Genomic DNA, 13,116 nt, shown 5'->3' with positions numbered 1-13,116 from the left:
TCTGCATTAACAACTGCTGAATTCGGTGGGGGTGAATGGATGTTCATTGTACTATTCTTTTTGATTTTCTGTCTGTTTGAAATTTTTTTAAATAATAAGTTTGTTTTAATGTTCACGGGTAGCAACCTCTTAGAAGCTTCCTTCTCAGCACTAAGGGCTCCTAATTAAAATAAATTTTTAAAGTATTTCCGCAAACCATCCTCTCTCAGCAATTTGAGTAAGTCATCACAGACAAAAGTGCTTATAATGACACACATCACAGTTAGAAATCATTTTTGTTCTGAAAACCAGTTTTCCAAACTTCCCTTTTGAAAAAGACTTTTCAGTTTACCTTTTAAAATGAAAGATCCAAAAAGTGGCTTATTTGCCTCAAGCTTGTTCCCTTTTAATTGACAGAAAATCTCTCCACATACACCTCATGCAAACCCACTTTCGATTTTCCTTCCTAAAACTAGCTTTTGTCTCTGAACTTTACAGAACGGTTGGAGCTCTTTAATATTTTCTAAGAGAAATATTTCAAACAAGTAACCTCACAATTTATTCACTACTGCCAAGAATAAAAGTAACAGGTTTCACCACCAAGGCCTTCCAAGGCTTTGCATGACTTTTAAGGCAAAGCATCACTCATTCACCTGCAGGTTGGCTCCCTTAATGCATCTGCCATTTGTTTGGCTCTGGAGGAAACTATTTGATTACACAAAATTCTTTTTAGATCAGGTTTAAAATCTTAGCCATACTGGGACCAGTGGCGAAGCCTGCAGCTTGATGGGTTAACACTTGGACATACTGAGCTAAGGACAAAGACAAGGAGCAGGTTAAAATCAGAAGCTTAAAGAACTGAAAAGAACGAGTCTAAAAGATGCAAGGCTTAGCTGGGCCTTTATAAGTGCTCTATTTGCCATGACTGCATATAAGATGATTTATTCCTCATACTTCTTGTAAATAGTATACTTTAAGGGGATCTGGTAAGCAATGGTAAATGCAAAAGCTACTAGGACAAGTTGCATCCATCCACTGCTGTGCCACCTATGCATTTTGAAGTTGGCAAGTAACCAGACATCTTTATGTACCTCCATTTTTCATATCTTATTATAGGGCACATCATTTTTAAAAGCATTTAAATGAAGCAGATGTTAACCCCATTCATTCCACTTTCCCAGGGAACATGTCAATGATGATTTTTAAAATGCAAAAGAAAATGTCAAAGTATTTTGTTCACTGGTTAAGAATACATCTGTGGAAAAGGAGGGAGAAAATACATAAAACACTCTATGGTCATTCAAGAAATAATTATAAGGTATGTCAAACTACAGAAAATTGAGCAAGCACTAAATTAAACAAAAAAAAAAAAAGGATGTCTTGTGTCAAAATGGCTTTTTCACTCACTCATTTCAAAAACAAGTTTTGAAAATTAAATTCCATCTACCAGCTCGGAACAGAACACATTAAGGCTTGACTGTAATGCCATTATCCATGTGGCAGCTCCCTTTCTTTTCTGAAACTGCATTAATTGACAAAGAAGCCTTAGGGCTCACCTCCCATAGTGCCTTGAAGTCCTTCTGCTCGATGCGGAGCAGTTCACTGCTCTCCCTGGTAACGATGGTTGCATGGCGGGGTGTGTTGTCCAGAATGGACTCTCCAAAGGCCGTCCCAATTCCCAGGGTACAGATGGTCACGGCATCCTAAGGATCCCAAAAAACTAGTCATTAGAAAATTAAACATGTGATGGATAGGTGTTTTCTTTCCTTTAACTGAAGTATAATTTGTACAAAGTAAAACATCCAATTTAATTGTACAGTCCAACAAGTCTTCACAAATATATATACCGGTGTAATTACCACACAGATCAAGACAGAATATTTCTATCAACCCCAAAAGTCCCCTCGTGCCCCTTTCCAGGCAAGACCCTCAGACCACCTGTTCTGATTTCTGCCATGAAAAAATTCTGCCTGTTTTAGAACTTCATGGAAAAGAAGTCAGACGATATTCTCCTGTTTGTGCCTGGTTTCTTTTTCGCTCAACACAATGTCTGTAAGATTCATCCATGCTGGTGCATGGATCCATAAGTTCTTCCTTTTATTCATGAGTCGTTTCCCATAATGTAGGTGTGCTTCAATTTGCTTATCATCCTCCTACTGGTGGACATTTGGGTTGTTTCTACTTTGAGGATATTACGAATAAAACTGCCAGCAGGAATCTTACCCTTTTATACAACTACTATCTGTTTTCAGAAAAGAGGAGAAATCTATTGAAGCTGAGCTCGGTTGTTGTTTTTTTTTTAAGTTAGAGAGTGCAGTTACAATATTTCAATATGAAACTGGCACTATCTGTCTTGACAAGATGAGGAAGCTGAGGGTCACAGTGCTGGATCTACACAGCCCCAGTTCACACCGTTGATAAGCAGTGGCCGGATTCTAACCAAATCTGACGATAAGATTACAAGATTTTTGTATCATGCTGCCTCCTGCAGCCACAGCAGAGTAAAAACAGGATCCGATGAAGTACAGTGTGACTAGTTTATAAAATGTCATGAATCGATGATTAAAAAGTTTCTTAAGGCATACCAAAAAAAGTAATTTCCTCTCTGCATGCAACACTGGTGATAATGTTTGGATTTAATCCTAACTAGTTTCAAATAATGCAAATAGCCACTAAAATCACCTGGACATTAATTTTGTAAGGCGTTGTAAACTAAGGGAGACACACAAGGGTAATCCTCTGAGTTAGAAAGCCCAGTTTTCCTTTCATGCATCTAATATACGATAATAGGCAAATGTTATTAAGATCAAGTTAGTGACTCTGTAACCACATTACTAAGACAAATGCCCATAAGAATTCAGTTCCTTCAACCATAGCAAATTGCTTCTGAACAGATATTACCATATAAAATTACGTTTGGGAAAATAAAATCAATAATATCTCAGAAAAGAACAAAAGATCAGGGAAGAAATTAAGAAAAGCCTGCTAATAAATTTTCCAGAAAGGCAACTGCAAACAAATTCACTCAGGAAAATATCCCCAGAACTGAAATATCAGTAGTCAATGAGTTAGGTTTTTCTGAGCAATTTTTAAATGCTAGTAAAAACACAAGATAGATTATGATAAATCACAGACTTTCACAATTCTCTGGAATAGCAGGTTCCCTGAAGTTCCCACTAGCCTATTTCATTTTTCTATCACCTGAACCCTTCGGAAAGAATTCTTTTGCCTAGTTTGTACTTTCCAGCATGTCTTAAAAACCTGAAATGGACCCTAAGTAATACCACTAACATCATTCACATATTTTACATATATATGGTTATTTGTGAAGTATAATGCAAAAGAACTAGGAATCTCTCAGTTATTCCTGAGCTAGTTGTACAGTTTATGGATTAATCAGTCTTCTTTCTCACCTCCCATCCCCAACACGAGTAGTTTGTCACCAAACAGTACACAAAGAAATACAGAGGCTGGGAGACACACGTGAGCCTGTCTTTTGCCAATAGTCAACTCTTGTAATAAAGACATAAGATTGCATTTGTTCTTGGATTTTCCCAGGAGATTTCGACCTGACTCATGCCTTATCACATACAACAAAATTTCATCACGGCAGTGCTGCCAACTGTACTCCTCAGTGTATTTCTGTGTTAGGACCGCCTCTGTAAGCGGAAAACCATGCCAGTGAGTACCCAGCTGTAGTCATCGGCTCAAGCACTCTGGGCTGGTTTCAGGAATCAATTCTTCTACCAGAATTAAGTGTGGGATCAGCCCTTCCTAGATCTTTTCTTTCACACTGGGTCCACTCAAATTTAAGGACAAGGAGTCACAAATTATAAGATATGATCTTAAAATTAGGACTGGAAAACCTCACCTGAAAGGAGTATAGTTTACAAGTTCAAACTTTACTTTCAGCAGATTTGGAGTATTTTTTAGGACAAATTTACTTAGAAATCTGAATGAATTTGGGAGATATGGTTGGGCACTGGGATAATTGGGCACAGAGAAATAGAAGGTGCCAAGAAGAACATTTTCACCCTAAAGACTATTCACTATCTTTACAGCCTATGGGTGCTAGCCCTTATTTACATTTAAATCACGGGCAGAGCCTTGCAATGTGCTGACACAGTAATTTTCAAATAAAGACATTGACATCCAAATGTTCTCTCACTTAGCAGAACCAATATATGTTGCTCAGCATGTATGCTGAAAGGCAGGGTAAGAGTGGACAGAAAGAATGTGAGTGGGTGTAGAAGCAGCACTCTTAGATGTCCACACTAACATCTGACCAGATCTCCATGGGTCAGGATTCCAAGTCTGAAACCCTATAGATAGGCTTAATGCCTGCCTTTGCCTGCTGCTGAAAGTGTCTGTTTCTGGATGTAACATAACCATTTCTTTTATGCTTACACATACTGCTCATGTCTCAATACTTATTTAATAGGGACTATTCAAAAGAACACTTTTATTAATTTTCTGCTCATTTGCAGGTTAATATTCAGTGATGCCATCTGAAAGAAGATGTTTACAGTAACACAGAGACTGAAGAAAGCAATCAGCACCTATGCAGGGAACATGAAATGATAACAGTGAAGGAATGTCCTATTTTGTGGTAAGATGGCAATTTGTTTTGAGAACTTTCAAAAGGGAAGTGAAGATTTAAAAACCTGACTTCAATATGCGATGGTGGTTTAGCAGATGCTGCTGGAGCCCTGCCAGATTCCCCACTCACCCCTGAGGTCATCTGTAGCTTTCTGGATGGCTCTGTGCAGTGTGCCACTTCAAGCATCTGCACCCTCGCTCTGCCTGAGGGCAGAGTGCTAGGCAGTTAATGCCTTTAAGGGGCAATCATTGCCATGAGAGTGGTAGGACATGAGAGTGGGAAGATAAACACCCCAGCTTCCTTACCCTTCACAGTTTCTTAGCGGGCCTCCTGAAGGACTGAGCACAGTTGCCTAGAGTGGAAACGCTCTTATTAGAACACTTTGATTGGCTTTCCTTTCTTCTTTGTCTCACTTTCCCACTCTGTTATGATACTTCCCAAGATCATCTCCAAAAAACCACTTGTAGCCAAATCCTTTTCTCCAGGTCTGCTTCTGGGGAAACCCAAAACACAGGGGTGGGTGAGCCAAGATGGCTATGGGTCCTAAATTGCACTGAGACCTCTGGGGAGGTACCGGACCAAACCAGCATTCCCAAAGAGACTTCTGTAATAAGGACAGAGGCCAAAGTGTCTCTCACCACTTGCATCAGACACATCGTTAAGTGCAGTACATTTTGGGTGACATATGGGAAGACTTCATTCTGTTACGAAAACATACTGGGTTACCTGAGATCAGTTCTACTAGATAACAAGGGCTGATGGGAACACACACACAAAATTGCCTCTGGCATATCACCGACATGCCATCTGGCTTTTTCCTCCAATCTGATCCAGCTATCTCATCTCTCAGTCCACTGGACCGCTCCTTTTCCTCCTTCTAAAACACAGACATCCTTACTTAATCATCTACCCACCCTTAGTCCCACTGTGCAGCAGCGTGCATACTGATCTGTATGTGTGTGAGCGAGAACTGGGCCACACACTGGCCAAGTGTCTCAATGACGATGCCTCATTTGTTCCTCAAAACAGGTGAATGAGATAATGTATTTAAACTGCTTTGCATAGTGCCTGACTCAAAACACATGCTTAATAAATTGTGGACACTCATACTGACACAATCCAACAATATCAGTAGTACTATTGCTATTTTATAAGTTAAGGAAATCAGGCTCAAGGATATTCAGTGACTTGCCCAAGACGATGGCTAGTAAGTAGAAGAGCTGAGACTAGAAACTAGTCAGTCTAATGATCTACCCAAATTCTTCTTAGATGGTCCTAGGAAGTATAAGTACCTCTTGGCCAAGGTTCAGTTGGAAAATCAGTTAAGGTACCAATTTAATTCATACTGATTCTTACTTCAGTCAGCCAATCTGTATATTTATTGAATACCAAATAAGTCCAAATCATTAGGAAAATATGTAACATTTGGCATTGCTCCTCATCTAATCCTCCAATTCCAATATTGAGGTCCACTTGATCCTCCTTTGAGGATCAAATCCATCCCAGGCAATCCTCTTATTCATTAGGGGAAATTTAAACAATCACAAACGGGTAATTAAGAATTGAATTGAATCACTCATGCCTGTTATCCCAGCACTTGCTGGAGGGGAGGTGAGAGACTTGCTTGAAGCCAGGAATTTAAGACCAGCCTGGGCAACATAGCGAGACCCCCATCTCTAAAAAAAAAATAAAAAATTAGCCAGGCCTGGTGGTGTCTGCCTATGGTCCCAGCTACTTATGAGGGTGAGGCAGGAGGATCCCTTAATTCCAGGAGCTCAAAGTTACAATGGGCTATGATCCCACCATTGCATTCCAGCCTGGGAGTCACAGCAAGACTCTGTCTCTAAAAAAATAAAATAAAATCAGCATTTCTGCTTTTCGCACTCTGATCCTGTGTCCCAGTTCTAATAACTGAGTTCTGACCCTGGTTGGAGCAACTGAGTTTCTGTCTTTCAGAGTCTCTGCCTTGCTAACCTGCCAGGTACCCTAATTCTTCTCAAAGTCCCAGTACCCTGTCCTGACAGCCCTTCCTGGGTCCCCGTTCCTCTCTGGCAGTCCTTCTGTGGCCAGAACTCTTAGGCAGCCTGCCAGCTGCCCATCTCCACCGCTGGGCCTGCTTTTGACTGCCGCCCATCAGCAGGCCAAGCCTTATCATGCTACCCCTGGTTAGACCAGCCTCGGCCCTCCCCACACTAACCTGGGGGCTGTGTTACACCACCTTCCTGCTTCCTCTGCCCCTCCTGCCCAGCACTGCCTGAACATGCCTTGGAGACATTTCTCACCTCCATCATGGATGCCCCCCAGATTCCAGGTTCTCCTCCTTTACCCACCTGGGCACCAGCTGAAGTAAGTCATAAGCACTATCTTGGCACAATGTTTTCAGTGGGATATGCAGGGTCCAGTTAACTTCACTCGTAAAAGCTGGCATTAGGTAAGTTAATAAAGATGGCGAGGAAGCCGCCCGCGCTGGAAGGCAGGGCATCAGGCAAAGGACTCCCACGTGGAGGCTAACCACGGTCAGAACACACAATGCTCAGCAGGGAAAATCCCCCAGAAGCAGTAGAGTAGAACAGCCAGGGGCCTTGGTAGATTTATTTCAAAACTTATCTCTGCCAATGACCGACCTGTGGACTTTGGCAAATGTTCCCCAGAGCCTCAGTATCTTCATTTGTAAAATGGGCACAAGTTTTCTTGTAAGATCATTAGCAGTATTAAATACAAATAAAGTAGTACACAGAATCCATATAGTGCTCTTTAGTTTCTGGCACATAATAGGTGCTCCATAAACAATGGAAATTATTATTTCTAACTTAGTCACATACATGTATGGGTTATCCATATTTCTAAAAAGCAAAGCAGTTTTTTTCTATCATTTAAATAATAGAGAATCTCTATATTCATTTCCTTAATCTTCAACTAATGATGGCTTTCAACACTTAAATTCCAAGTTTCTCTGTCCCCTAGTCTGGATGTCAAGTGGATTGAATGATCTGCAAAACACTTCAACTCTCTGGGGGAGCTCGTATTCAAAGGAGCCCTTCTGACAAACCCTGCTGTAAATCAAAGAATCCTTTTGTACCGCAACTAATCACTCTTTAATTTATCTGCTTTGTGCGTCTGAGTTATGGTACACTGGGTTTTCTTAAAGCAGGCATTCTCATATGAGGCATTTTACTTGTTTCATTATAAATATAGTAAACAGTATGGAAATGGGAATGGTGTTAAGAAAGCCAATGGTTATGTGTTACTGATAACTAAGACTGGTATCCAAACTAAGGCACTTGTGCCTTGCAAATAAATAATGTCTATAAGCATCAGCTGAAATCCAACTTACACAAGTTATAGGTATTCTGATGGAATTTAAAATAGCTATCAATCAATTAAACAGACATAGAATTCTCTGTGGTAAGTACATCAAGATTTTCTAAAAATTGTACTGTAACTTCAAGGGCTATCAGATCATCTTATTATGCACATTTAACTCACTTCCATATTCATGGATCAAGAAGAGTTCATTGTCTCATGGCAAATTTATTGTTTTGGACATATATTGAGTTAACACCAAGGGAAAAATAATTGGTCCTTTAAATGTGTGGAGACAGAAACATATTTTTTTCTTTCTTAGAGACGAGGTCTTGTGTTGCCCAGGCTGGACTGCAGTGGTTATTCACAGGTGTGAACATAAATTCTTACAAGGCAAATGTTTTTATAAATTTTATTTTAGGCCTATAGGCAACACTTGCCATTAAGTTTCACAGCACCTGGGATTATTTCACGAACTTGAATTTAGTGCTGGAATTTACTGAGTGCTCCAAGTCATCTTAAGTAATAAAATTAAATGGAACCCAATCTCTTAATTTTTCAAGATGTTAAATAGTATGTGCTGTCAGAAGCATTTCCTGCCAAAGCAAGAGGGCAAAATACTTCTCAGGCAAATGTGTTTTCTAACAAACAGCAAAGACAAGAGTTGTTGCTTTTAGAACACTTCCCTGGAATCAGTACGTTCAACAAAGCTTAACAAGATCAGGCAAGCCCGCCGCAGGAAGGTTTGATGAGAATGGACTAGCATTAGCATTCTGGTAACTGAATCAGGGAGGCCAGCCTCATTTCAGTGGAGAGCCAGTCTGTCCAGCATTGTGACGCAGTTTTGCATCCAACCACCCAAACAAAGAATTACATGGCAACAAAACTAAATACAGGATGCAGGATGCTCAATAAACTCCCAATCAGCTCCTAACAAATAGCCTGACCTGAGCATAGACAAGTAGGAAGAGATTACAAACAACTGCTGTGGACTTGGCACCTTTCATGTTTTATGGGCTCAATAAATGTGCTCAGAAAAAATGTTTCCAGTGATGGCAGCGTTCTCTGTTTGAAAATAATGGAGTGAAATGAGCGAATAGAAGAATCAGAGAGGCAAAGAGAGAAAGACAAAGGTAGAGAGATCCACATTACAGTGAAACACACGTGTTCTTCAAATTTTGTAAACAAAAATGCAATGCTTAAAAACATATTTGTTACTGTAGAAGGAAAAAAGAGAAGGCAAATAAAAGCATATTATTTTACTTTAGGGAGAAAACTAGTATGAGATTTTTTTCTGAAATTGACCTAAAATGTGCCAGATAATTTCACAGTGACAGATGAAGGGATGAAATTAAGTGATGACCAAGGCCAAGTGCAGCCCAGATTCTCTGATCCATGAAATGGCTGAACAATATTGTTAAACTTCTACTGTTTCAAATCCCAAGTACATTTCCTGCATTTTCTATTCTGGCACTGCCCTCTTGTGATAAAACAACAGCATTGCAGTCATTGTAACCAACTTTTCCTGAAATGGTAATTTCAAAAAGCACAGACCCTCTGGCTCTATCCCAGGCTTTGTACTAAGTGCTTTGCATACATCGGCTCATTTCAGATAACAGCTATTATCCCCAATTTACAGGTAATCTAACTGTGAATACCCACAGCCAATTAAGTGGCAATAGAATTTCAAAGGAGTTCTGAATTTAACCACTGTGGGTTGCATTAGGTAAATACTAAAGCTTTAAATAAGCATCTGTGATAGAAATGTAAAAGTTTTAAAGAATTAATAAACCATCCATTTTCTATCTTGCAATATAAACTTTATTCTGTCAGCAGTCATCAGAAATTCTTCTTTCCTATGACTGGAAAAGGCTTTTTACTTTTTGGGATGTAAAGATTAATTTAAATATATTTAAATTAAATATATATATCTAGGATTTTGATACTTACCATGCCAAAAAAGCTCCTCACTTATAAAATCTGCAGAGAAAAACAGGACTTTCTCTCTCCCTTTCTTTCTGTCTCTAAAGTATATATATATATATACACACACACACACACACACACACAGAGCTAGATAATATCTGATACAGTGAGATTTATAACCCTATTTATTGTTTTTAAGCTTGTTATTTATTGCTTATAACTTGTCCCAATGTTCATCTCTAACCCTAAATCGATTAAAATATTACTGAGAAAAAATACACCCATAGTATTATTCATTCTAGTGGGAATGTAAAATATCTGACTTTTAGCCCTATGTAACTTTCAAGTTACATAGGCACCAAGACAGGAGAGGATCTTGTGCAGGTGAGTGCAGCAGTGGGGATCTGGAGGTGGATGGGTCCTGGTTAGGCTCAGGTCAGAGATTGTAGGTGTGGACAGATATTATTGGCGAAATGGAAGGATTAATCCCTGATGGAAGCCAAGTGGATGCTCCCAGTGGAAATCTATGTGAACGTGTCAGCCAGGTTGGCACACCTTAGGATGAAGTGGTCTGTGGGCAGTCCCCTTCTGGGTGCTCTTTTCTTGGGTTAAGATGAAGAATGGCCAAGGCAGGAAGGGTGTCTGAGCAGCTGGGAGAGATGCCTCTGACAATTACACACAGCTTTAAGAGTGTTGCAGTAGGTTTCATTTTATATAGAGTAGTGGAATAAATATAATTTATAGAAAGATACTTACAAGGATTTGTCAGCCTCTAAAAGTTTCTGAAAGTAATAGGGACAGAATAATCTATGCATTTCCTAGAATTCTTAGGACAAACATGTTTTCAAGGCAGTAACAAAAGAAATGAAAGCAACGCAGGCCCAGCTCCCCAGAAGGCAGAGCCCACCGTTCCTCCCGTCCAGGCACTATTGTCTCCCCTCCAGTCTCTTGAAACCTTAAATTAGGGAAACTTGGCTGAGAGGAAAACAGAAAGGAGAAGCAGCATGTGGCTCTGGCCTGCCTGGAAAGGGCTGACTATGAGAGGGGAAAGGAGTGGGTTCCCCTGCTCAGTAGGAATCCATGCCACTATCTGATGCTTCCTGAGCCCAGAGAAGACCCACAGGGTAAGGCCCAGTCAGCCTGCAGCTCACGCCTCCTGCAATGGCCAACTTCTGGCCATTCTGGTGGGTGGGCTGACCAGGGGTGACACTGGAAGGTGAGTCATTTCAGTCCTACAGCCGGATAGCTTTTTTCTCCATCCTCCCTTCATAAGAGAGGGCCTGAAGTGTACATCAGCACTCATCGAAAAGTCTGTAGTTAATACTTCTCTCAAATATAGAATCATGACTTTTTTAAAAATAATTTTAGGCTTCAGCAATCTGGGGGCAGAAAAGGATCCCCGTTATCCCTCTCCATCCCGCCACAGACACTGGAGGAGCTTGAGAGCAGGTGCCCTTGGGAGCAGATGCCTTGCAGGCTTTGCAGATTCCCCAGGAAATGACTGCACACACTGCCTAAAGCACAGGAGATCAGAGGTGGAATGCTGGATGGGCTCAGGAGGCCACAGGTACTCCCCGTTCCCAGGCTCACCGCTGCAGTGTCCTGAGCAGACACTTGGGCATCAGGAACTGAGCAAGAAACAGCACAGCTATTTCCTAAACAGGGTGGGCTCAAACCAAAGAAAGTTCCTGAAATGCTCTGTAAATGAACAGTTTCTACTACATGCTCTGGGGATATTGCTGATGAAAAATAAGTAGGACCCTCAACCCAGCATTCAGAAAATTCAGGAAGAATCTGCTAAACCAATCACATAGAAGAAGCTGTGTGTTTTTTTAACCTAGTCAGCAAAAAATATAAGGGAATGACAAGAAGGGAGAAAAAGTAATATTAACTTGAAACAGGAAGGCAATATGAATTTGAGTCAAATAGAAGAGTTACACCCTATGTATTCTTGAAATTTATATACAGATATATCTTTCTACCACATATAAAAGAAAGGTTGATTTTTTTTTTCAGAAAAAATTCCATCAAATCATTCATACTGATACAGTTTGGTTGTGTCCCCACCCAAATCTCACTTTGAATTGTAACTCCCACAATTCCCACGTCATGGGAGGAACCAGTGGAAAGAAATTGAATTATGGGGGTGGGTCTTTTCTGCATTGTTCTCATGATAGTGAAGGAGTCTCATGAGATGTGATGGTTTTAAAAATGGGAGTTTCCCTGCACAAGCTCTTTGTCTGCTGCCATCCACATAAGATGTGACTTGCTCCTCCTTGCCTTCCACCATGATTGTGAGGTCTCCCCAGCCACATGGAACTGTAAGTCCAGTAAACCTCTTTCTTTTGTAAATTGCCCAGTCTCAGGTATGTCTTTATCAGCAGCATGAAAATGAACTCATAGAGTACATTGGTACCAGTGGAGTGGGGTGCTGCTGAAAAGATACCTGAAAATGTGGAAGCGACTTTGGAACTAGGTAACAGGCAGAGGATGGAACAGTTTGGCGGGCTCAGAAAAAGACAGGAAAATGTGGGAAAGTTTGGAACTCCCTAGAGACTTGTTGAATGGCTTTGACCAAAATGCTGATTAACGATATGGACAAATCCAGGCTGAGGTGGTCTCAGATGGAGATGAGGAACTTGTTGGGAAGTGGAGCAAAGGTGGCTCTTACTATGTTTTAGCAAAGACGCTGGCAGCATCTTGCCCCTACACTAGAGATTTGTGGAACTTTGAATGTGAGAGAGATGATTTAGGGTATCTGGCAGAAGAAATTTCTTTTTTTTTTTTTTTTTTGAGACGGAGTCTCTCTCTCTCGCCCAGGCTGGAGTGCAGTGGCTGGATCTCAGCTCACTGCAAGCTCCGCCTCCCGGGTTTACACCATTCTCCTGCCTCAGCTTCCTGAGTAGCTGGGACTACAGGCGCCTGCCACCTCACCTGGCTAGTTTTTTTGTATTTTTTAGTAGAGACGGGGTTTCACCGTGTTAGCCAGGATAGTCTCGATCTCCTGACCTCATGATCTGCCCATCTCGGCCTCCCAAAGTGCTGGGATTATAGGCTTGAGCTCTGGCAGAAGAAATTTCTACACACAAAACATTCAAGAGTTGACTTGGGTGCTGTTAAAGGCATTCAGTTTTATAAGGGAAGCAGAGCATAAAAGTTTGGAAAATTTGCAGCCTGACAATGTGATAGAAAATAAAATCCCATTTTCTGAGAAGAAATTCAAGCCAGCTACAGAAATTTGCATAAGCAACAAGGAGCCAAATGTTACTCACCAAGACAATGGGGAAAATGTCTCTAGGGCATGTCAG

The 13,116-nt window shown here is 40.7% G+C and overlaps 1 protein-coding gene across 17 annotated transcripts in view; it reads right to left on the bottom strand.

Moving 5' to 3' along the window:
- The window catches only part of RAPGEF4 (Rap guanine nucleotide exchange factor 4), a 312,185-nt gene that overhangs the window by 233,936 nt on the left and 65,133 nt on the right, over nucleotides 1–13,116 (bottom strand). For all 17 annotated transcript variants that reach the window (XR_004229213.1, XR_004229214.1, XR_004229215.1 and 14 more), the window contains exon 4: nucleotides 1,536–1,682. Coding sequence is in view for 14 of the 17 variants with exons in the window: in XM_031936487.1 (XP_031792347.1) it covers nucleotides 1,536–1,682 (147 nt within the window). In the remaining 3 variants the exon portion in view is untranslated. The remainder of the gene's footprint in view (nucleotides 1–1,535; nucleotides 1,683–13,116) is intronic.

Source organism: Piliocolobus tephrosceles, chromosome 11 (genome assembly GCF_002776525.5).
Source record: "Piliocolobus tephrosceles isolate RC106 chromosome 11, ASM277652v3, whole genome shotgun sequence".
NCBI classification, from domain to species: Eukaryota; Metazoa; Chordata; class Mammalia; order Primates; family Cercopithecidae; genus Piliocolobus; species Piliocolobus tephrosceles.
This window is presented reverse-complemented; position numbering and strand designations above follow the sequence as displayed.